At 40.5% G+C, this 23,741-nt stretch overlaps 1 protein-coding gene across 1 annotated transcript in view; it reads left to right on the forward strand.

Annotated features, from left to right (window-relative positions):
- Window positions 1-23,741, forward strand: part of igf1ra (insulin-like growth factor 1a receptor) — a 143,889-nt gene that overhangs the window by 109,580 nt on the left and 10,568 nt on the right. The window contains exons 5-16 of the mRNA XM_066701948.1: window positions 1,368-1,512; window positions 4,377-4,585; window positions 6,301-6,427; window positions 6,970-7,205; window positions 8,762-8,929; window positions 9,406-9,613; window positions 16,767-17,047; window positions 18,967-19,103; window positions 19,357-19,519; window positions 20,150-20,255; window positions 20,716-20,786; window positions 21,344-21,573. Coding sequence (XP_066558045.1) covers window positions 1,368-1,512; window positions 4,377-4,585; window positions 6,301-6,427; window positions 6,970-7,205; window positions 8,762-8,929; window positions 9,406-9,613; window positions 16,767-17,047; window positions 18,967-19,103; window positions 19,357-19,519; window positions 20,150-20,255; window positions 20,716-20,786; window positions 21,344-21,573 — 2,081 coding nt within the window. The remainder of the gene's footprint in view (window positions 1-1,367; window positions 1,513-4,376; window positions 4,586-6,300; window positions 6,428-6,969; window positions 7,206-8,761; window positions 8,930-9,405; window positions 9,614-16,766; window positions 17,048-18,966; window positions 19,104-19,356; window positions 19,520-20,149; window positions 20,256-20,715; window positions 20,787-21,343; window positions 21,574-23,741) is intronic.

The following is a 23,741-nucleotide window of genomic DNA, read 5'->3' on the forward strand; positions in this document are numbered from 1 at the left end:
ACAAGAGCTGCAGTTCTGGAGATGCTCTGACCCAGTCGTCTAGCCATCACAATTTGGCACTTGTCAAAGTCGCTCAGATCCTTACGCTTGCCCATTTTTCCTGCTTCTAACACATCAACTTTGAGGACAAAATGTTCACTTGCTGCCTAATATATCCCACCCACTGACAGGTGCCATGATAACGAGATTATCAGTGTTATTCACTTCACCTGTCGGTGGTCATAATGTTATGGCTGATCGGTGTGTGTATATATGTATGTATGTATGTATGTATATGTGTGTATATATATATAGAGCCTGCGTATCTGACGCCTCAGTACAGTACACACTGGACACGTTTCTCCACTTTCCCTGCATGAGCACGTACCATAGACTGCATTTTGACAGCCCTCTCCAGGCGAACACTTTTGCTACACGAAAATATGGCAACGCAATAAATGCTCCTCAACTGATAATGTCCATAAATCATTATTTTGCATGCGATGTGCCTGCGCTATTGCACTCTGTACTATGTGCAGTAGCAATCGCGTATTGATCAGTGGAATAAAAAAATGCACTCGGTGCCATTTGGACCTGGCGTTTCACATGCAGTGTTTTCACAGCACTGGCACAAACCCACGAATGATCTGTCATTGCCAATATAACTGATGCCCCTGAATCAGTCATGTTCATAGACATGGCATTTCCAAAACGAGCTCTCTTCAATTTCTGTTTCAAATCCATGTTTGTTTGCAGGGTAATCACTGAATCCACACAATCTGACTACAATTCTTGTATTTTTCAAACACATGAAAAACTAGACAGGCAGAAATTGCCACTTGAGTGCAGGGCTGACTGTATTGTAAAGGACAGACAGGATAATGCGTTATATTTGATTTAGTATTTAAATGATCAGTCAAAATAACCCAATTTCGGCTATTCTAGGTAAATGTGTTTTCACGTTTATGCAGCTTAAACGCTGTAGGTATGTTTAATACATATATTTAGGAAAAGTCACAAACTGGTATGCGCAGTGAATTGAGGAACACAGAGTAATTCAAATTTTAATAACCAAATCCGTCAAATTGACCGGATTGGCGCTTTTAGTGTTAATGTAATATTTTTAACACATTCCAATGGAAAACGAACTTCAGAAAAAACGCTTTCTCTTTTGTATCACTTGGGGGTTGTTAACAGTTTATTCTGTGCATGTTATGAGCATGAAATAAATCTGTAGCCTTGAAACATTGAGCACAATGCCAGGTCTGTTCCCCACACACATTCTTGGACTGTAGTCATGAAAGTCTTATCAGCAGTTTATTTGTTTTTTTTATTCATATTTTTCCCTGGATATGTTATGTACTTTTTTTTGGTTTTTATTTTCCCAGACAACATTGCTTCTGAGCTGGAAACCTTCATGGGACTGATCCAGACAGTGACTGGCTATGTGAAGATCCGTCACTCTCACACCCTGGCCTCTCTATCCTTCCTGAAGAATCTGCGCTACATTAACGGGGAAGAGCTCCTGGAGGGGTATGTCTGGATCTCACCTGTAGTTGTCATACTTAGAAAACATAGTGGGTCTACAGCGCAAAACATCTTTATTGAATAGGTTGTAGGGCTTTGGTCTTTTTTATTGAAAGTCAAAGAAACACTGTGCCATTCCTTCCATAGTGCAGTTTGTACTGCAGCGAGGGATGCTGGTCTAAGGGGTCCCTCCATGATTTATTATTTAAGTTTATCCCAGAGGTGCTCAATGGGATTGTGGCCATAGAATTCTATCAGTGCTGGAAGTATACTCTTGTGCAAAATGTTCACATTCATTAAGAAGCAACTTCTGTATAGCTTCTATATCTCTTTAATTTAGTATGCTACAGTATTATTATTAAGGGCAATTTGGATTACATCATAGATGATGACCTGGCTTTGTTATTTAATGAAACAAAGGTTGTGCATTAAGAGATTAACCTGATCAGCTGTGTACAAAATATAATAATATGCAATAAAATCAACTATAATTGGTTTAAAACGCAAATATTAGAGATGAAATGTTGACAACCTGTTTGTTTGCAACACGCTCAGTCGATAATCAGAACAGAGTGCCCGCTATTATATTTTGTAATAATCACAGTCCTGAATAATTTACTAGTAAAGAGATTCATTTGGTTACATAGGGCCTGTAAGGATGCACTGAGCTATGCCGAATGTTACACTGAACAGCTTTGATCTAGAAATATGTGATACAACACCAAGCATGGAAGGCAGCACAACAGGACCTTGACTTTATGTATCCTTGGAAGGCTTGGAATCTCCTGCAGAAAGCTAGTTGTTTTTTTAAAACTCCAGTTTGTCAGAATATGGAACAGTTCTGCTTACTATAGATGTACTTTATTTAAATTGTACACATTTTTCTGATACCTTGATATTATCCTTATTTTTTTTGGCAGTGCTTATATTGCACACAAACAGATTTGTTGATTGCGAAAGATCCACATATTGTTCTGCGTTTTTTTTTTTTTGTTGAATCTACAGTTGGTGTCAGTGCTGTGAAGTCTTATTCATTTGACAATTGTAAATTTCCCCCTTTCACATTAAAACTTTCAAGGTGATCGACAGCAGCGGTTAAGTGGAGAGCGAGAAAGAACCCAAGAACTGTGTGTTCAGGCCTGTTTAAGGCAATGATGGATCCTCTCAACAGGAGTACGACAATAATTGAAACCATTGAATAGAAATGCCACAAAAAAAAGAAGGCTATTGAAAAGCTTGTCCTGTGAATACAGTTTTCTTTTAGAAAGACTTTGACACAATGGAAGCCCTGTGTGTAAACACTCTCAAGGCAATTGACAAAAAGACTCATTCTTCATTGTTTTATATGGCTAGTTGTTTTTCTTTTGCTGTTTACAAGAGGTGACAGATGGATGAGAGAGATTTGTTCTCAGGAATTTCCTGTCCTTCAAAAAATCGTTCCTTTTTTTCTTCTCTTTTCGAGTCTTGAGTTGGTTTCTATAGAAAACAGGTTACACAGCATGTGATTCGACCGCGGCTCTGATGGACTGTGAGGAAGTCTTCCCCAAGAAACTGATCATTTCAAGCAGCAGAGCTATCCTCTCCTAAACATGTTTTTTGGTTGCTCTTTTAAGCATTCAATACAATGACTTTACATGAGTAATACATATACACCTTGTGTTAGCAAGCTCCTTCCACCTGCTTCACACACAAGGCATGAAATATTCAGCACATTTTATGAACATTTCCCACTTTACACACACACATTGCAGAGTGGGTTTTTGGTAATACCTTGGCCTTCGATACTGCAGTATAGTGTGTGTACAGCAAAGGCCGTTAGACTACAGACGCAGGAAGTGGAAAAAGAGTCAAACTGGTGAACTTGTTTTGACGATTAGGACTTGCTTTCACACCCAAGCTGTATTACTCTTGTGTGTGTATAAGTAAGATGTAAACCTGCTTTTAAATGGCTCTCTGCTATTTCCATTTTTGTCAGACTAGACTCTCACTGTGGAAATCTATTATATAGTCTTCAAACCAGCTGCTTCATTCTGTACCACTAAAGGTCATAGAAGTTCAAAGTGCAAGGTGAAATCACTGATCATTAAAACAAACACGGTTCAGTGTAGGATTACAGAAAGGCTGCTTGCTGACCTGTTTATTATTCGTTCTTCATTCTGGTGTCAGTGTGTGTTATTTGATAAGATTATATAGCTATATGTGCAAATGTATTGGAGAAAAATCACAATTTACGACAAATGTGTTCATTTTTGCAAATTGGTCTTGGTTGAAGAAAATAAATCGTAATTGTTTATGAATGGAACACCAGGATGGCATCACAAGAAAAAAATATATCTTATTTGTGCAGATTCTTCCCTTGGTGTGTCTTAATATTTTACATGCATTCTGTGTATGGAAGTTTAATAGTCATTAAGGGGCAATTTTCTGGAATCTTCAGCTACTGCAATTTGATTCCTTATGTAAAACTAATAAAAACTGCAGAAGCAATGACTCTTCATCGGATACTACATAACAATATACTGTTGTCTACACATCGTCGTGGTAGCTTGTTAAGGCCACGACCAATTAAAATAAACACATTTTTAATAAATAAACACATCTTTATCTCGTGACCATGAGATAACGACTGGCAATATTAAGATCTTGAGAGAAATTCACAATATAAGGAAATTGTTTTGTTTGTTTTGCTTTGGTCATGGCCTCCACAAACCAGTCACATCTGTGATAGCATCATGACCGGTTTGCCGCCGGACAGGTGGGAGCCCTCCTGGTGTATTTCTGACTTTGGTCCACCCTCATAACTGTTGATTCTTGATTCTTCTGGTAAGAGATCACACTGTATTGAAATGCTGGACTTGTCGCTTTCCCAGATTGTACTCGTTCCACGTGCTGGATAACCAGAATTTACAGCATCTCTGGGACTGGAACCACCACAACCTCACCATCAGAGCTGGGAAACTCTTCTTTAACGCAAACCCCAAACTGTGTGTCTCTGAGATCCGGAAGATGTGGGAGAAGACGGGGATCGCGGAGAAGTTTAAAGAAAATGAATTCCGCTACAATGGTGACAGAGCCAGCTGTGAGTAGTTCTTTCATATATCTTTAATTTCAATTAAGCTTAGGAAACTGCAGGTTATGTTTGAATATCATGTATTTTAAAAGTATCAAATCATGTTTTTTGTATGGATCCAGTGAGGCGCATCCTGTTAAAGGGGTTCAGCTCTATAGTCCAGACAGTTTTTGTTAGAATCAGGGTCTGGTTGCATAAAACTATCATTAGACAGACTAAGACTAAAAAGTTATCCTCCTCACTGCTAGGCTATCTTAGAATTGAAGTCTATCTTTCCATTGAAACTGCTTGCCTGATGCTGACTCCTCTCACTGACTCTCACACTGTGCCATCCCACCCACCGGCAATCCCCCCAAACATTGAGACTCCAATTCTGTGGTGTGTTTTAAGTTTTATGTTTGAGTATGTTAGTGTAAGTTTCAGAAAATGTCCCAAAAAGTATGTATTTTTATGCATTATATTCCAATAACTAGTCTCCACCATGTTTTTTTTCTTCAATTGTCTTAAAATTCCCAGAATGCTTTGCGCGATTGACTAAGACAGACCAGTTTAATGAAAGACTGTTTTATGCAATGGTTTTAACTGAGTGTTCATAGTTTGTATGACTTATAATTATACTAAGACAAAAAATCTATGTTTATGCAACTGGGCCCAGATTTATAGATTTTTGCTTTTATATGGCGGTTTCTGTAAGACTTACATTTCCATTACAGTCCTGAAGTCCTAGCTGAATTTGTGACGCACATCTGTCTCAAATGGGTGGAAGATCTACTGCCTCAATATGTCAAATAACTTATGTCTGCACTTGTTACCTACTAGAACTAGAATGTATGACTTGTATTTTATATTATGTCTATTTACCTATGCACTTCTGTAATTTTGGAACTAATTTTATTATGCTTGATTTTCAAGAAAATGCAATAATAAATGCATTCTTTGACCAAGAATTTCACTGTTAACTTGCAAGCAACTACATTTATATAAGTGTTTTGCCACAATACTGTATCCTTCACATAGTCCATTACATCAGAGTTGTTCCAGTAATTATTAATAAATCATTTCAAAGTTAAAATAGTCATTACCTCATAGGTAGCTCATTAAGCATTTTTGCATAGTTAGTGGGTAAGCTGGTAGAGAGGGTACTGTTAAATCACAGTTTCCATTATTGTATGGCACATGACTGGAATTATCCTAGTTTAATTTGTAGCACAAAGCTTAATCAGTCTTATTTTTCTTCTAAACTTAATACATTTGCTGTCATTGGCCCTTGTGCTCGGTCCAAGTGATGTTGTTGGATTTACATTAGCCAGGTGATTATACTTGACAACCAAGGATCCATCATCCCAGATGTCTGCACTTCTGAATTAAATATTAATTTACAGAATCTTTTTTTTTTTTTTTTTTACTTCAATCCTGCTGACAAAAGATTAAACCAGTAAGTGCAGACAATGTGTCAAAACAGTAGAAATACCACTTTAGTGCTCTTGCAGCCAATTGGCATTTATTAATGTTCAGTGCTGAGAGATGACCACACACAAATGCACATCTGGACAAACTCCATCTCTGAGAGTTGGCTGCTGTCAAAGTCCTCTGGAATCCCAATACTCAACTCACTCAGGGGAAACAATTGTGCATTTCCAAACAGTTTCTACAGTACATTATTTTACTATAAATAATAATAATAACACCAATACTGATAATGGTGTGTGCGGTTTCTGTTTAAGGTGAGAGCTACATTCTGCAGTTCAAGTACAACAGCACCATGAGTAATAGGATCAAACTAACCTGGGAAAGATATCGCCCCCCAGATTTCAGAGACCTCATCAGTTTTATTGTTTACTACAAAGAAGCGTGAGTATTCTCTGGATTAATTTATGCATGTATGTTTTCTACTTGCCTGTACAGCTTGATTGGAGGTATTAGTGCATTGTTATGCTCATCAGCACTGTCCAGTTTGCTTCCTTACAAGACTGTGTTTTATAATTTTTTATAATAATGGTTAATATCTTCTTAGGCACAAAACAGTCTGACTCTTCTGCAAATTGTATTGATGAAGCTATGCAATATACTGGTTTAGTGATTGCTGCAAAATGCATTGAATTGTACTGCTGTCCGATTAGTTTCCATAACTATTACAACAAGTTATTTGACATCAGGAATGTAACTTCCCATTACATTTGGGATACGTGGCCCCTGATCTCAAAGTTACAGGTTATGGTTTTTATTGCACCCTGTGCTTTTACCTACCAAGTTAGCTTATTTGGAATTTAATTACAATTCTTAGTTCATAAGATAATGACCATTTAGTACTCTACTGTCCCTCCAGTACCCGAGTCGGACACCCCTGTATGACACATTGTAGTTGCTCAGCCAGTGTTCACCCTTGGTTGCAGGCCCTTCCAAAACATCACAGAGTTCGATGGCCAAGATGGGTGCGGCTCAAACAGCTGGAACTTGGTGGATGTGGACCTTCCAAGTGACAAGAACACGGACCCCGGTGTTCTGCTCTCTCCACTAAAGCCATGGACTCAGTACGCCATCTTCGTTAAGGCCATCACTCTGGCAGTAGAGGATCCCCACATCCCAGGGGCGAAGAGCCGGGTGGTTTACATCCGCACCAAGGCCTCAGGTGAGGGCTATCCCAGGATTGACTGTTTACCACTGTGTAACAACACCTTTTCTTTTAATAGCACTTATTAAGCGTTTGGGCACTGAAGACACCAGTTGGTTAAGTTTAGCAAGTGGAATTTTCCCCCATTCATCCAGTATGCATTTCTTCAGCTGCGCAACTGTACGGGGCCTTCGTTGCCTTATTTTGTGCTTCATAATGCACCACACATTCTCAATGGGAGACAGGTCAGGACTGCAGGCAGGCCATGCTAGCACCTGCACTATCTGCTTACGCAACCATGTGCTTGTAATCCGGGCAGAATGTGGTTTGGCATTGTCCTGCTGGAAAATGCAGGGACATCCCTGGAAAAGACGACATCTGGATGGCAGCATATGTTGCTCCAAAATGTGTACATATCTTTCTGCATTAATGGTGCCCTCACAGATGTGCAAGTTACCCATGCCATGGGCACTGACACACCCCCATACCATGACAGACGCTGGCTTTTGGACCTGACACTGATAACAGCTTGGATGGTCCTTTTCCTCTTTGGCCTGGAGAATATGACAGCTGTTTTGTCCAAAAACGATTTGAAATGTTGACTCGTCGGACCACAAAACACGATTCCACTGTGCTACTGTCCATCTCAGATGAGACCGAGCCCAGAGAAGTCGGTGGCGCTTCTGGACAGTGTTGATGTATGGCTTCTGCTTTGCGTAGAAAAGCTTTAACTTGCATCTGTGGATGCAGCGGCGAATGGTGTTGACTGACAAAGGTTTACCAGAGTATTCCCGAGCCCATGTCAGGATATTCATTACAGACTCATGGCAGATTTTAAGACCGTGACGTCTGAGGGATCGGAGATCACGCGCATTCAGAAGTGGTTTTAGGCCTTGCCCTTTACGCAGCAAGATTTTACCGGATTCCTTGAATCTTTTAATTATATTGTGCACTGTAGAAGGTGAAATGCCCAAAATCCTACCGATTTGTCTTTGGGGAATGTTGTTCTCAAAGTGTTGGATTATTCGCTGACACATCTGTTGTCAGATTGGCGAGCCTCGACCCATCCTTTCTATTGGCCTTTTTTGGAGGCTCCTTATATACTATGATTACATGATTGCCTCACCTGTTTCACATCACCTTCTTATTTCAGCTTGTCACATCGCTATTAGTCCTAAATTGCCCCTGTTCCAACTTTTTTGGAACATGTTGCATGCATCAATTTCAAAATAATTTTCCATATTGTCCCAACTTTTTCAGAATTGAGGTTGTACATTGAATTTACAGGCCTTAGTTTTCCCTCTTTTCTTTAAGTGACAGAATTAAAGGCATGTTGGCAGCAGCAGTAGTAGTAGTAGTAATAAAAATAATAATAATTATTATTATTATTATTAAATGCTTATTAATCATTAATTAATTAATTAATTAAGCCCAGTGAACTTTTTAAGCACTTTAATAAAATAAATACCAGAAGACACTGTGTCTCTCCAGGACCAGGGTTGGACACCACTGTTTTACAGAATGAACTTGTAAACTTATTTAGTTTTGTTTGTTGTGTCTATTTTCAATTACAGAGCCCTCCATGCCCTTGGACTTGCGTTCATACTCCAATTCCTCCTCCAAACTGCTTGTAAAATGGTCACCTCCTACCTCCCCTAATGGCAACCTGACTTACTACCTGGTTCGCTGGCAGCAGCAGCCTGAGGATAAGGAACTCTACATGCACAACTACTGCTCTAAAGGTGAGCCCCTGGCATGCAGGCCTCTCTGCCAAAGGGAACAGTGAGCTGCAAAGGTTAGAACTTCTAAAAGATCGCCAACAAGAAAATCCCATGCACTTGTCTTTTGGTTGATCCACAATTATTGAACCAAAAATTCTTGTCAAGATCTTTCCATTTTCATGAAGGCACTACAGGGAAGGTCAAAGTTCAGGCATGGAAGAATGTCTTCTAGCTCAATGTCAGACTGTTATCTGCACAAGAATGTGGATGTCTATATCTGGGTGGCTCCAATTAATTACTTGACCTTAGTTAGCCATCAATTTAAGCTTTACTGACTTTACTAAGCTTTTCCTTTCAGTTTTTCCATTTAAAAATCAGGTATCAGGGTATGCCGGCACAGTATTTTTGCCTTAGACACTTGGATGGAATTTTGTAGAAGTATACGACAAAAGGGAAGCAGGAATTAGGAGTCTCTAATTTCTCCAACGTTTTTTCAGAGCTGAAGATTCCCATCCGGATCCCGGCCACAGGTGCTATAGATCTGGAAGAGGACACCAAACCCACAAAGTCAGACGCGGGAGGGGGAGATAAAGGTCCCTGCTGCAGCTGTCCGAAGACCTCGGACGAGCTGAAGGCCGATGCTGAGGACGCCTCCTACCGCAAAGTCTTTGAGAACTTCCTTCACAACTCCATTTTCACACCTAGGTACAAGGGGCCGTGCTGGGCATTCCTAACATAAAGTGTCAGACTCCATTCATTTGAGTACTTAGATTTGCCCAGAGTCTTTTTATTCATTTATTTACATTTCTTTCTTCATCTGTTTCCCTGCTCATTTCTCCCTCACAACCAGGATCTAGCCAGAGGTTTGCGTTTCAGAAACGCATGTGTACTAAGGTGTCTTTTTGTGGTTTGTGTTAAATAACACTGATGAGGATGAGTTGCTTCAGATTGAATGTGGGAAACGTCCTTCCAAAAAGGCTTTTCTCTGTGTTTTTTTTTTTATTTTATTTTGTCGTCTTTTACCCCCAGCATCTAAGTATTGCTATAGCAGAGGCATAATCATTAAGTCTTAGTAGGATGTATTTGAGGCAAAAGCATAATGATTTTTCGATGTTTGGATCTGGGGGATGCAATACATGCATTTTTTCCCCCCCTTTCATTACTCTTATTCTTATTATTTATACCAGCAGAGGAACATCTGTGTTATATTTTCCTTTACCTTGCTAGTGGCTACGGATGTTTCCTTGTTTCAAAGGCTTTTAGTTTTTTTCCTTCTTCCCCCCACACTGTGAGGCTGATTGCATTTTAAATATGAACCTCTTTCAGGGTAAACTTGGGGCACCTCTCTTCCTGCTGCAGCTGTCAGCCTGTTGCTGGTCTTTGTATTCGCAAGCTATTCTCCCTGTTTCCCTTCAGAGTGGCACGGTGTCATGTGAAAATCTGAATGCTGAAGTATCTTTATTGCTTGTTGTGGGAACAACATAATTTTCTCACCAGTTTCTGCCTCTTGTACACATTTTTCAGTATTGCATTTCCCCCCAATTTTTTATTTTTTTTATTATTTTTTGTGGGAGGGTTTAGTTGTTCACACTGTGACTAACTTCTCAGAAAGGTGGTCTCTGATATTCAGTAGAAGTATGGCATAGCGCCAACACATTTTCAGTTTGTAAAAAAAGAACGAAAAAGTGAATCATGTTAAAACTATATTTTAGAGAAGAACAAAACAATATACCAAGGTTTTTTTTATGTATTTTATTTCTTGTGTAGCTGTATAGCTGTCTAGGAAAATGCAGATGCCAGAAATCCATCAGTCTGCTGAGAGGCAGGTTTTTTCAACGTGCCCTGACCCTGACTAGTCAACAGAGGCTGCTTTATTGAGAGCGGAGCGCTTTAGGGAAGTGCCTCTGAGTTTTCTAAGAAAGTGGGGAAAAAAGTTCAGGATTTAGAAGAACAAATCTGAAAGAAAAGGAAATGTTTTCCATTCTGCCCTGCACCCCCCTCCCCTCCTCCCCTCCCCTCAGTCTTTGTCAGAGCTGTTGTGTGGAGTGACTCGCTGCCAGGAAATGTACAGCAAAGCCATCTGGAATACTAATGAAATAAAGGGAAGATCCCCTTCAGCCAGCCTGTGGAGACTAATGGAGGGAGCTTGGCAGCCGTGACGGGTGGGGAGAGAAGTGTGGCTCGAGGAGATCCGATTGTCTGGGCTTTTCACATCCAGGAGTGTCAGCTGTTTTAAGCATTGCTGCAGTGCCGCACTTCCAGAAACCACCTGATGTTACACACACTTAATGCACATATGAAAACAGCCCAGTCTAGATAAATCTCCTAGGTCTGATTTTTTTTTTTTTTTTTCAACCTTTGGAATTTTTAATTGGGATTCACGTACCAATTGGCCTTCCTCTGATTTTTTTTTTTTATGATGTTCCCCATTATTTTCATTTGCATCTGATCCACCAGGTATAATAAGAAAATAAGGCATTTTGCTACTTTGTTACCATTGTCATAGATTTCTTTTTTTTGTTGTCATTTTAGAGGAAAAGCAAAACAACCCTCTTTGTTTCTCTTGTTATTGTCAGTTTGTTATCCTCGGGTTTTGTGAAGCAACACATTTAAAGAACAGAAAAATAACACCAGCTGAGGCAATGCCCAGCAGAGAGAGGGGCACTGGAGTCCGCAGTTCATTTCAGGACATTGTTGCCTTGGCACAGCAGGGCTCAGCTCGCTCTCAGGATAAACACAGCCGGAGCTCAGCCGGCCCGCAGGGGATATTTTCATGTGCGCCAGCTGATGCAGATGCGTCTGGGGTCCCGCCTGTGGTCTCCCTGCCTCCTCCTGCCCCCCCTCGGCCCCACTGTTGTCACCTGGGCAGAAGGGGGGTTTGGGCATGCGTCGGGAGTCCACAGCAAGACTGGCTTATTTTATTGTTCAGCTGCAGCTTGGGAGAACAACCTGCTCTTTACTTTTGACATTATCTCCTTTCAACTTGTTTTTTCCTTCTGTAGCCTTTGTAAATGCCAGGCATATATTTATTTGTATATACTGTATTGTTTTTCCTTCCTTCATTCATTCATTAATTTATATATATATATATATATATATATATATATATATATATATATATATATATATAGTCATGAATAGATTTTACTATATATATATATATAGTAAAATCTATTCATGACAATTCATGTGCTGTTCTTTTCGCACTGCAAGCCTTAAATGCCCCCAGTCGAACTATGACCCCTAATTGCAGGACTTTTTGCAGCTGTAACTGCGACCAACCTGACCCTGCATGGAGTTACTCCTGTGTGTAGAACTGAGGATCGGCCAGTTCATTTCTGCCCACACAGCCCTGGTGCCGTTCAGCCCGTTGTCCACTGCTGCCTGAGAGCTCCTGTCAGTAGTAAAGGCAGAATAGAAGACCAGCTGCACTGCGGATTGCAGATTATTTGCTTGTTTTTTTTTTTTGTTTTTTTTTTACCTGGTTTGTCAATCAGGAGCCTGTTTTACATGTTCAGAATTGTGTGTTTGTAGACTAGTGATTAGGAACCAGAAACTTCAGAAAGATCGACACTGAACTAAGAAGATAAACAGCAGTATTGGCAGGTACATTTCCTCCCGAGCTTTTTGTATCTGCAGGCTGAGACAGGTTTGGGGGATGAGCGTTGCCCTAGTTTGCCATGTCATTAGCAGTTATTTAAGATGATTTTTAAGGTTTAAACTGGAGACCGCTTTAATGTTTAATTTGAGCTTCCTGCTTGATCAGTTACACTGTTATTATATAAGATGGTCCTGTCAAGGAGAATCTTAGCCTAAAACCACATTACTCTGCTGTAATTCTGCATCCAAAATATGAATTAATGAATATTCATGAGTATTGTGGTTTTAGGCTAGGATTCTCCTTGACAGGGCCATCCTGTATAATATATGTATAGATATATAGATATCTATATATAGATATATCTATATATAAATAATCAGCCTATATCAGTCCACTGGATGAAGATGTTTCCACTTGCTTTGATCTCCAGTTTCTCTTTTCCAAATTATTCCTGCAAAGTCTGATTTAATCTTCCTGTCTTCTATGTGGTTGTTTAGGTATTTTTTCATCTCTGGGGATTCATTTAATACCTTACTTTGTCCATCTTTGTTCTGTTCCTCTTGAAATGTATCCAGCCCATTGCCATTTAAACAGTTTCACTCTTTCATTGTCGTCACATATTTTGGTTTGTTCTTGGATCCATTAATTTCCTTTTCAGTCTTTTCATGTTAAAGCAGACATCCGTTGTGTCGTCTGCAGTTTCTGTATCATTTTTAAATTAAGTGACTTGGTTTCACATCCATAAGTGAGCACTGGTAGTATGAATTGATCAGATACTTTTCTCTTCAGGCAAGTGGGGATTTCTTTTCAACAGCATGCTGTTCCTTCCAAATGCACTCCTCTTCGCAATTTACAAACCTTTTTTATTTTCTGAAACCAAAACGGAGACCTGAAGTACTCTACTAATGCCATATCTCAGTGACATCTTTTAGGACAAAATGTGTCTCTAGGCATTGCTTTCATTTCCACAGTTTGATCGCCAAACATCTTAATCCTTTCTTTTTACCCCCCTCCTAAGAATGTAAAAACTCACCACCTCTTTCCTACCCTTGCTCTGGGTGTAGTGGACTGACTGTAAACAACGCAACCCTTGGAGAGTTGCTCTAAAGTACTTTCTATACTGGAAAAATGATGTCACCAGATATCAATAATTTCATCAAGCAACATAATAGGGGACTTAACAATGCTTAATAGTTACTTGCTGCCCACACATATAAAAAGGGCTCCTTCACTTTACCAATAAGGTGTAAATACCTCATGGAAAGAAACCAGGTTCCCCAACGTAGAGATTCATGTGTGTTTTAGATTTGATGGAAAGAAAACAAACTAAAAGAAAACTGCATAATTAAAATGAACTCTGTCTGTTGAATTGCACAGTGTTGCCATTACACTTGGTGTGGCTCAGCATTGTACGAAAAGCCTGAGACATGCTGCTAAAAATCTGCCTATTAGCAAGGAATGTTGATGTAGGAGAAACTGGGCTTTGTGATTTAAGCCTTAACCAATTTTATTTCCCCAATTTTCTTTTATAATTTTTTTCAAAAAGAAACTTTGCAAGCAAGTCTTGCTAGATACAATGCAATATCTGACCTTATCGTTTCTTATGTGAACACATCTAAACAAATTAGACCTTCCTGTAGTCTCATACATTAACCATACACTGTCAACTCTTTAAGCAAACATATTTACTCTTCACATTCTATTCACTAGTCCTGTTTTTAATACCCATCAGTGCACAGTTTGTTGTTTCTGTTAAGTTTGATTTTCATTTATATATTTTTTTGTTTGCCATGGTTGAATAAAATGTAGGACCATGTTTTAATTTTTTCAGAGATCCCAAACGAGCGAATCGTTACACGTCTCTTAAAGGTGATTTTAGGTAAGGCCAGATCAACCCCTCTTCACACACGGCTACCCCTTGCCATGAAGTGTTGTGGAGTTGCCACGTACCGTGTGTGGTGAGCTGGTCGTACTGCTTTCTTGTCACCAGTTGGCATCAGTATTGACGTGGTTGTAACTGAAGTGAGCTCTACCTTGATGTTCCTGCTGTTGTGTTTCTATATCAATGCATTGATTTTTATTTATTTGTATTAACCACTCCAAAATCATGTCTTTGTTTTGTTTCCTCCCTCAAGGGGTGATAGAAAAGCAAAGTCTTATATACCACTTATTTCCCCAAACACAGGTTTTCCTATTTTTATTTATTTATTTACTTCTGCATGAACTACAGGTGTTTGTTAATTGGTTTGATTAAACCTTTTTGTTTGTCTTATAAAAGTTCTGTTAAGGCATCTCTACATTTCAAATAGTTAAAGATGAAAGCATTATAAAAGGTCGACCTGCTCAGAGCACAGCTCCACTCAGTGTCCTGTGATTTAGACCAACACTGGTTCAGTTCTGGACTGTCATTGCTGACTGAGTAGGGTTCCCAACATGGTACCTCGAGACTGGGTGCTGTCCATGTCCATGGGCTTGTTGGCTTGCCATTTGACGTCACCCCCTAAAGCTCACCTGTTATAAGTTATAATATGTTATAAGGTAGAGTTCAGCACAGTGCTAAAGCTGTGGCATTTATATCTGGATACATCTCACCCCTGTTAGTACGATGGTTAGAGCTGTGAGCCTATATATATATAATATATCTGTGCGTTTTACCATTCTATGTGAGGTCATGCTGTGATTTAAAAATAAATAAACAAAAATAATAACTTTCCTTCTTGAGACCAGAGCTTTACGGTAAAATGACATCACTTGGAACAAGGCAAAGCACTGTGAATGCAGAACTGGATAGAATGAACTCCTTCTTACTGACCCCAGGGCTTTCAGTCTTAATTGATTACGACACTTTTAATAATATGCAGAGGAAAGATCACACCCTTTGGGGAGGAAACAGGACCAGGCACACAACACAAGCCTGAGTAATAAACGCCACTTGTCATTTAACCTCAGTGTACAGTAAAACTGTAGATGGAAAAGGTTGGAAATAGGTTCCTTTGTCAATTTAGGTTTTAAATGATGGATAAGCATTTTCTTTCTGTATTTTAATTTTAACACCCTCACCATTTGGAATCACCCAAATGCTGTAACTCCTGTGCTTAATGTAGTAGGGAACTTAAAACACAGACCCATCCTCTGAAATGTATACTTCCATTTCTTCAGCTTAGTTTTGCTCTTTGAGTTCTACCATCACAGAGCTTTAGCTTTTTAATGGGGTGGGATTGTTATAGCTCTTCCTGATAACACTTACAGGTGTCATTAAGCTACAGGATGTGCTGCTACGTGATAAACCCAGGAATGAATCCTGGTCACAGTGTACTGTGGCACAGCCCATAACTGAACTAGTGCTGCCTGGAATATAGGGATCTACCTGGTCGAGCCACTAGGGAGTCCCATTGGGAATACTGTTAAGAATGGCAGCATATGTAAATTTGGATTACAGCAACAATTTTCAGTGCCATAATCCAAATGACACCTCAAGATTAGTTTGAGCAATTTTAATATCGTTTTAAGCAGTAGCATTAATTTCAGACAGAACTATTCCTACGTAGGCATAGTTTTGCTTATCATTATACCTGCTCCTTGATAACAGAAATGCACCCATGACATTTAAAACCCGGGCTTTTTTGTACTGCTTTTGCTCATGGTAAATATTGACGGGATTTGGTGTTAATGAAAGGTGTTGACTGTGCTGTTTGAGCTTTTGAGGTCTGCTGCTGCCGTCTCAGAGTTGTGATGCTGCAGTCGTGTGCGTGTGTTTGTGTGCGTGGTGAGCCGAGGGAGACCTTCGGTGTGAGTGCACTACCTCAAGCAAAAACGCCATTACTTTCCTAATCTTTTGATCATCTTTTAATTTCTTTCTCTCAATTATCATCCCTTTCGCAGAGAAGCCGAGCTACAGAATGGACATGTTTATTGGGTCGGGGGGGAATAACATAAATTCAACTTTGAAAAACTAAAACCAGTAAGAAAATGTGGGGTATTTTATTTTTTCCAGAATTGGCATTCATAAAGGGAAAGGATGAATTGAGAATCACTGTATCCTTCTTTTCGCATTGTTCCGTTTCTGAGTAGCCTGTAGCAATCACCATTTCTCTCTCAGATCTACTCCTCTTTCACCCAGCTTGTGCCTTGCTCACTTTTCTCCTTGGAGGAATCCATCATGTGTCTTTATCAGACTCCTTCATCTACACACTCTTGATTGTTATTTTCTTATTCTTTGTTTTTCTCCCTTGTATACTACTCTTTCCGGACCTCTAGACCCCCGGACCGCCGACGGAGAGACGTGTTTGCTGTGTCCAACGCCAGCCTTCCGCGCAGCCCCAGCTGGAACACCACGGTGCTGGACGGCAATGGTACAGACGCAGATCAGAGTGAGCGCGAGTACCCCTTCTACGAAACCAACGTGAACAACCGCGAGTGGACGGAGATCTCTAACCTGCAGTCCTTCACCGTCTACCGCATTGACATCCACGCCTGCAACCACGAGGTCAAGCACTGCAGCGCGGCCGCATTCGTCTTCTCCCGGACCAAGCCTGCAGGTCAGCCCACTTGCCCTCCGCCTCGACCCTCTCCCTCCCTGCCTCTGTCTCGCACCAGCCATTATCACATACAGTGAGGGAAAAAAGTATTTGATCCCCTGCTGATTTTGTACGTTTCCCCACTGACAAAGAAATGATCAGTCTATAATTTTAATGGTAGGTGTATTTTAACAGTGAGAGACAGAATAACAACAAACAAATCCAGAAAAACGCATTTCAGAAAAGTTATAAATTGATTTGCATGTTAATGAGAGAAATAAGTATTTGACCCCTTCGACTTAGTACTTGGTGGCAAAACCCTTGTTGGCAATCACAGAGGTCAGACGTTTCTTGTAGTTGGCCACCAGGTTTGCACACATCTCAGGAGGGATTTTGTCCCACTCCTCTTTGCAGATCCTCTCCAAGTCATTAAGGTTTCGAGGCTGACGTTTGCCAACTCGAACCTTCAGCTCCCTCCACAGATTTTCTATGGGATTAAGGTCTGGAGACTGGCTAGGCCACTCCAGGACCTTAATGTGCTTCTTCTTGAGCCACTCCTTTGTTGCCGTGGCTGTGTGTTTTGGGTCATTGTCATGCTGGAATACCCATCCACGACCCATTTTCAATACCCTGGCTGAGGGAAGCAGGTTCTAACCCAAGATTTGACAGTACATGGCCCCGTCCATCGTCCCTTTGATGCGGTGCAGTTGTCCTGTCCCCTTAGCAGAAAAACACCCCCAAAGATATAATGTTTCCACCTCCATGTTTGACGGTGGGGATGGTGTTCTTGGGGTCATTCCTCCTCCTCCAAACACGGCGAGTTGAGTTGATGCCAAAGAGCTTGATTTTGGTCTCATCTGACCACAACACTTTCACCCAGTTCTCCTCTGAATCATTCAGATGTTCATTGGCAAACTTCAGACAGGCCTGTACATGTGCTTTCTTGAGCAGGGGGACCTTGCGGGCGCTGCAGGATTTCAGTCCTTCACGGTGTAGTGTGTTACCAATTGTTTTCTTGGTGACTATGGTCCCAGCTGCCTTGAGATCATTAACAAGATGCTCCCGTGTAGTTCTGGGCTGATTCCTCACCGTTCTCATGATCTTTGAAACTCCACGAGGTGAAATCTTGCATGGAGCCCCAGACCGAGGGAGACTGACAGTTATTTTGTGTTTCTTCCATTTGCGAATAATCGCACCAACTGTTGTCACCTTCTCACCAAGCTGCTTGGCGATGGTCATGTAGCCCATTCCAGCCTTGTGTAGGTCTACAATCTTGTCTCTGACATCCTTGGACAGCTGTTTGGTCTTGGCCATGGTGGAGAGTTTGGAATCTGATTGATTGATTGCTTCTGGCTCCCAGGTGTCTTTTATACAGGTAACGAGCTGAGATTAGGAGCACTCCCTTTAAGAGAGTCCTCCTAATCTCAGCTCGTTACCTGTATAAAAGACACCTGGGAGCCAGAAATCTTGCTGATTGACAGGGGATCAAATACTTATTTCCCTCAATAACATGCAAATCAATTTATAACTTTTTTGAAATGCGTTTTTCTGGATTTTTTTGTTGTTATTCTGTCTCTCACTGTTAAAATACACCTACCATTAAAGTTATAGACTGATCATTTCTTTGTCAGTGGGCAAACGTACAAAATCAGCAGGGGATCAAATACTTTTTTCCCTCACTGTAGGTTAAAGATATTTGGAATTCCTACCCAGCTGAACACCAGCAAAGTAAACTACTGACTCCTATCTAATCCCTTATTGAGAACGGATTATAATTGTGTTGGTCCTTACTACTGGCACTCAGGTATTCACTTGTCAGTATATCTCCTGCTCAGCTGTCCTGTTTCTGAGTAACCACAGTCCTGCTGTCTTTCTTACTGACGAATAACATGCATGTGCATGTGTGTGTGTATATATAATTCACATATTTATCTGCTCAGACAAATCGGATGACATCCCAGGGCCAGTGACATGGGAGAGTGCAGAGGACAGCAGCATCCACCTGAAATGGCCCGAACCAGTCAGTCCCAATGGCCTGATTCTGATGTATGAAATCAAATTCCGCCAGACTTCAGAGGTAAGCACACAGAGAGGCATCTCTATAAGATTGCACTGGCCAAGTTTCCTTTCCAGTGTTCACCAACTGCTTACAGTAAGGGGTAAGGAACACAAAGGGGCAAATTGCTGAAAATTAATTGTTTTTTTCATGGACTCTGTGCCTCTCTTTTTTTTTTGCTTGTTAATGTATTCATTCCTCATGTATTTGTTCAATGTGGAGATTCATTAGACTGTTCAGAAGTTAACTGAGCCATGCTGTTTAATTTTTTCAGATGGAAAAACACGAGTGTGTCTCCAGGCAGCAGTACAAGGACCTCAAAGGGGCCCGACTCCCCAATCTGGGGCCTGGGAACTACTCTGCCCGGGTTCGAGCCACTTCCCTGGCTGGGAATGGCTCCTGGACCGAGCCTGTGGCCTTCTATGTTCAGGCCAAACGTAAGGGAACCATTTTAAGGGGTGCTGGGGTGGGGTCCCAGTTGTTGTGCCAAAGTTACAATGAAAGTGTTCAGTAAGTAGAGATTTATTTATTTTAGGCATAAGATCAGGCATAATTGCTTTGATTTGTAAAACCGGCACTCGCACAAATATCAGAATCCTCCACAGCTTTGCTGGTATCAATGCAAGTTTCCCTCAGGAAGGCTCTGGGTCAAAAGCAGTGTTAGGTTTGTGTTGTTGAACCTCTATCTGCCTTCGTTTATATCTAGAAGTTGTTTTGTGAGTCTGAGTCCAAATTGGTTATTAAAGCATTAACCCATCCCTTGCCACAGGATGTTTCAAGCTGGACTCTGAATTAAGAGGGTTATTATTGTGTATCAGTTCCAAAATCCCTTTTTTATTGCACTTTTTTTTTTTTTTTTTTTATAAGTAAATGACTGAGACTATATGCAAATTCATCACAGAGGTGCCCCAACCTAGACATTTGAGAATATTGGATTTTAATGCAGAAAACACAGGATTCTCTGCTATTGCAATATATTCCCATGTGAACCCAGACCTCCTGCTGTAAGAGTCGGGTACAAGTGCAGCTTGGTTTTCACGGGGCTTCTGTGTCGCATTCTTTCCCAGAGCCAGAGTACGAGAACATTCTCTATCTCATGATCATCATTCCCCTGCTGGTGCTGTTCGTCATCGTAGGGCTGGTGGTAGCCCTTGTGGTGGTGAACAAGAAGAGGTAAGGCCCTTAACTTCCTGTCTTGTGCAAAAATACATACAACAGCTGATACATTAAACAGTAACAACAGGGGGATGTGAATAGGCGAGTCCCTGACAGATGCTAGAAAAATACCTGAAAAGGACAATAATACATTGAAAAAACACATGGGTGTTCAAAAGGGTACTGTAATTCAAACCTTATATAACCTTATACATGTTAAGCAGTAATACTGATTATCATTTAATGATGTAGTTACATACATGTATTTCAGCTTCAGTTGTATAAGTATAGACAAGGTGAGGCACCGCCTCTCAAAGGAGATTACTTAATTTGATGTGTAGCAGCAGAGTATGAGCCCGTGAACAACACTGCCCTGCAGGAAGCTATTACATAGTCCGTGCAACACTGAGATTCAGCTGATCTCTCGTTCCACACAAAATGCACTACAGTGTTTAAAATAATAATGATGTCTCCACAGGAACAGCGACCGGCTCGGCAATGGAGTTCTGTATGCCTCGGTCAACCCAGAGTACTTCAGTGCTGCAGAGAGTGAGTCTGGGTTTCAATACTGTGGAACTGCTGCACGTAGATCAGAACCAGGATTCACACATGGGCCTTGAAAACAGTTTGCTGTATTGCCCTGAAACAGGGACCTCAAGCTGCAGTTCCCAGAGGCCTGCTGGGTCTTATGGTTTTCATTCTAGCTGGCCCTGTCAATTACTTAATCTAGTTATTTGATGGATTAGACATGTTTATTATTGTTTTTTAAATGTTTTAATATTTTTATACAGCTGTTGGCTTAATATATTATTTTCCTTTATGTGCACAAGGTATAATTTACAGACCTTAGAGGAAAATTAAAACGTTCCAGTTAACTGTTAATCAAACCCATTACGTAACTGTGAGTTTGAGCCCTCTGCTGTTTAGCCTTAAATGTCCTCACAGAGGAAATTCCACCTGTTCAGAGCTTCCTTTTCCTGTCTAGATTACCTGGTGTGATATTGAGACATGAACATATAAACACCTTGTTGGTAAACTGATCGATTGACTGATGTAGTAGTTCTCTGGAGTTTCAAAGTGACGGTTTCCCTCCCGTGCTCACCCAGTGTACGTGCCAGACGAGTGGGAGGTGCCCAGAGAGAAGATCACTATGTGTCGGGAGCTGGGCCAGGGCTCCTTTGGCATGGTATACGAGGGCATCGCCAAGGGCGTGGTGAAGGATGAGCCTGAGACCCGTGTGGCTATCAAGACTGTGAACGAGACCGCCAGCATGAGGGAGCGCATAGAGTTTCTCAACGAGGCCTCCGTCATGAAGGAGTTCAACTGCCACCACGTGGTGAGTACAGGATGGCAGGCTGACAGAAAAAAAACTGCAAAACTGGGAACATCAATTTTCTGGGAGAAAAATTAAAGCACATCACTACTTTTTAATACATTAAAATATATATAAATAGGATCACAAAATCTTCCCTTTATCTTGAACCTCTTGGAGTTGAATTCAGTTTAAATAAGCTTATTGGTGTAGGTGGTATATCACCATGTATTAAACCATCTTAATTGCTTTTGTTTAATTGTGTGATTGACTGTGCTGTATATTTTAATATTGAGTATACCAACAGTAAGCAGAAATCATTTACTTGGTTAAAGTTCTACCCTAATAGTGCCTATTACTCCTGACTCTTTGGATTGAAATTTTAATTGGCAGCATATGATGTTTTTTATATATATATATATATATATATATATATATATATATATATATATATATATATATATATATATATATATATATATATATATATATATATACACTCACCTAAAGGATTATTAGGAACACCTGTTCAATTTCTCATTAATGCAATTATCTAACCAACCAATCACATGGCAGTTGCTTCAATGCATTTAGGGGTGTGGTCCTGGTCAAGACAATCTCCTGAACTCCAAACTGAATGTCTGAATGGGAAAGAAAGGTGATTTAAGCAATTTTGAGCGTGGCATTGTTGTTGGTGCCAGACGGGCCGGTCTGACTATTTCACAAGCTGCTCAGTTACTGGGATTGTCACGCACAACCATTTCTAGGGTTTACAAAGAATGGTGTGAAAAGGGAAAAACATCCAGTATGCGGCAGTCCTGTGGGCGAAAATGCCTTGTTGATGCTAGAGGTCAGAGGAGAATGGGCCGACTGATTCAAGCTGATAGAAGAGCAACTTTGACTGAAATAACCACTCGTTACAACCGAGGTATGCAGCAAAGCATTTGTGAAGCCACAGCACGTACAACCTTGAGGCGGATGGGCTACAACAACAGAAGACCCCACCGGGTACCACTCATCTCCACTACAAATAGGAAAAAGAGGCTACAATTTGCACAAGCTCACCAAAATTGGACAGTTGAAGACTGGAAAAATGTTGCCTGGTCTGATGAGTCTCGATTTCTGTTGAGACATTCAGATGGTAGAGTCAGAATTTGGCGTAAACAGAATGAGAACATGGATCCATCATGCCTTGTTACCACTGTGCAGGCTGGTGGTGGTGATGTAATGGTGTGGGGGATGTTTTCTTGGCACACTTTAGGCCCCTTAGTGCCAATTGGGCATCGTTTAAATGCCACGGCCTACCTGAGCATTGTTTCTGACCATGTCCATCCCTTTATGACCACCATGTACCCATCCTCTGATGGCTACTTCCAGCAGGATAATGCACCATGTCACAAAGGTCGAATCATTTCAAATTGGTTTCTTGAACATGACAATGAGTTCACTGTACTAAACTGGCCCCCACAGTCACCAGATCTCAACCCAATAGAGCATCTTTGGGATGTGGTGGAACGGGAGCTTCGTGCCCTGGATGTGCATCCCATAAATTTCCTTCAACTGCAAGATGCTATCCTATCAATATGGGCCAACATTTCTAAAGAATGCTTTCAGCACCTTGTTGAATCAATGCCACGTAGAATTAAGGCAGTTCTGAAGGCGAAAGGGGGTCAAACACAGTATTAGTATGGTGTTCCTAATAATCCTTTAGGTGAGTGTATATATGTATATGTATGTATATGTATGTATATATATATATATATATATATATATATATATATATATATATATATATATATATATATATATATATATATATATATATGTATATATATATATATATGTGTATGTGTATGTATATGTATATATGTATATGTAAATGTTGTATTAAGAGTAGACTCCACAATCTGTAAGCCCTCCAACCCATTGTATGTATTATTATTATTGTAAATACTATTGCCTTCTGGCATCAGTACCCACCTTCTCAGCCATTTAGAAGTCCAGAGACTAACAATCCTTCTTAACATCTTAACATCTTTGAAATGAATAGTGACAATGAATCCACTTAAGATCTGTGTATTCCTTAGCGTCTGTTGCTAGGGACACCACATCTTACATCTTTACAGAGACAGTTGTGTTACATGATGCTCATAAGAATGATTGTGCTCAGTAAGATGTGTACTCTTCCTAGT

The sequence above is a fragment of the Amia ocellicauda genome, chromosome 4, assembly GCF_036373705.1.
Source record: "Amia ocellicauda isolate fAmiCal2 chromosome 4, fAmiCal2.hap1, whole genome shotgun sequence".
Taxonomy (NCBI): domain Eukaryota; kingdom Metazoa; phylum Chordata; class Actinopteri; order Amiiformes; family Amiidae; genus Amia; species Amia ocellicauda.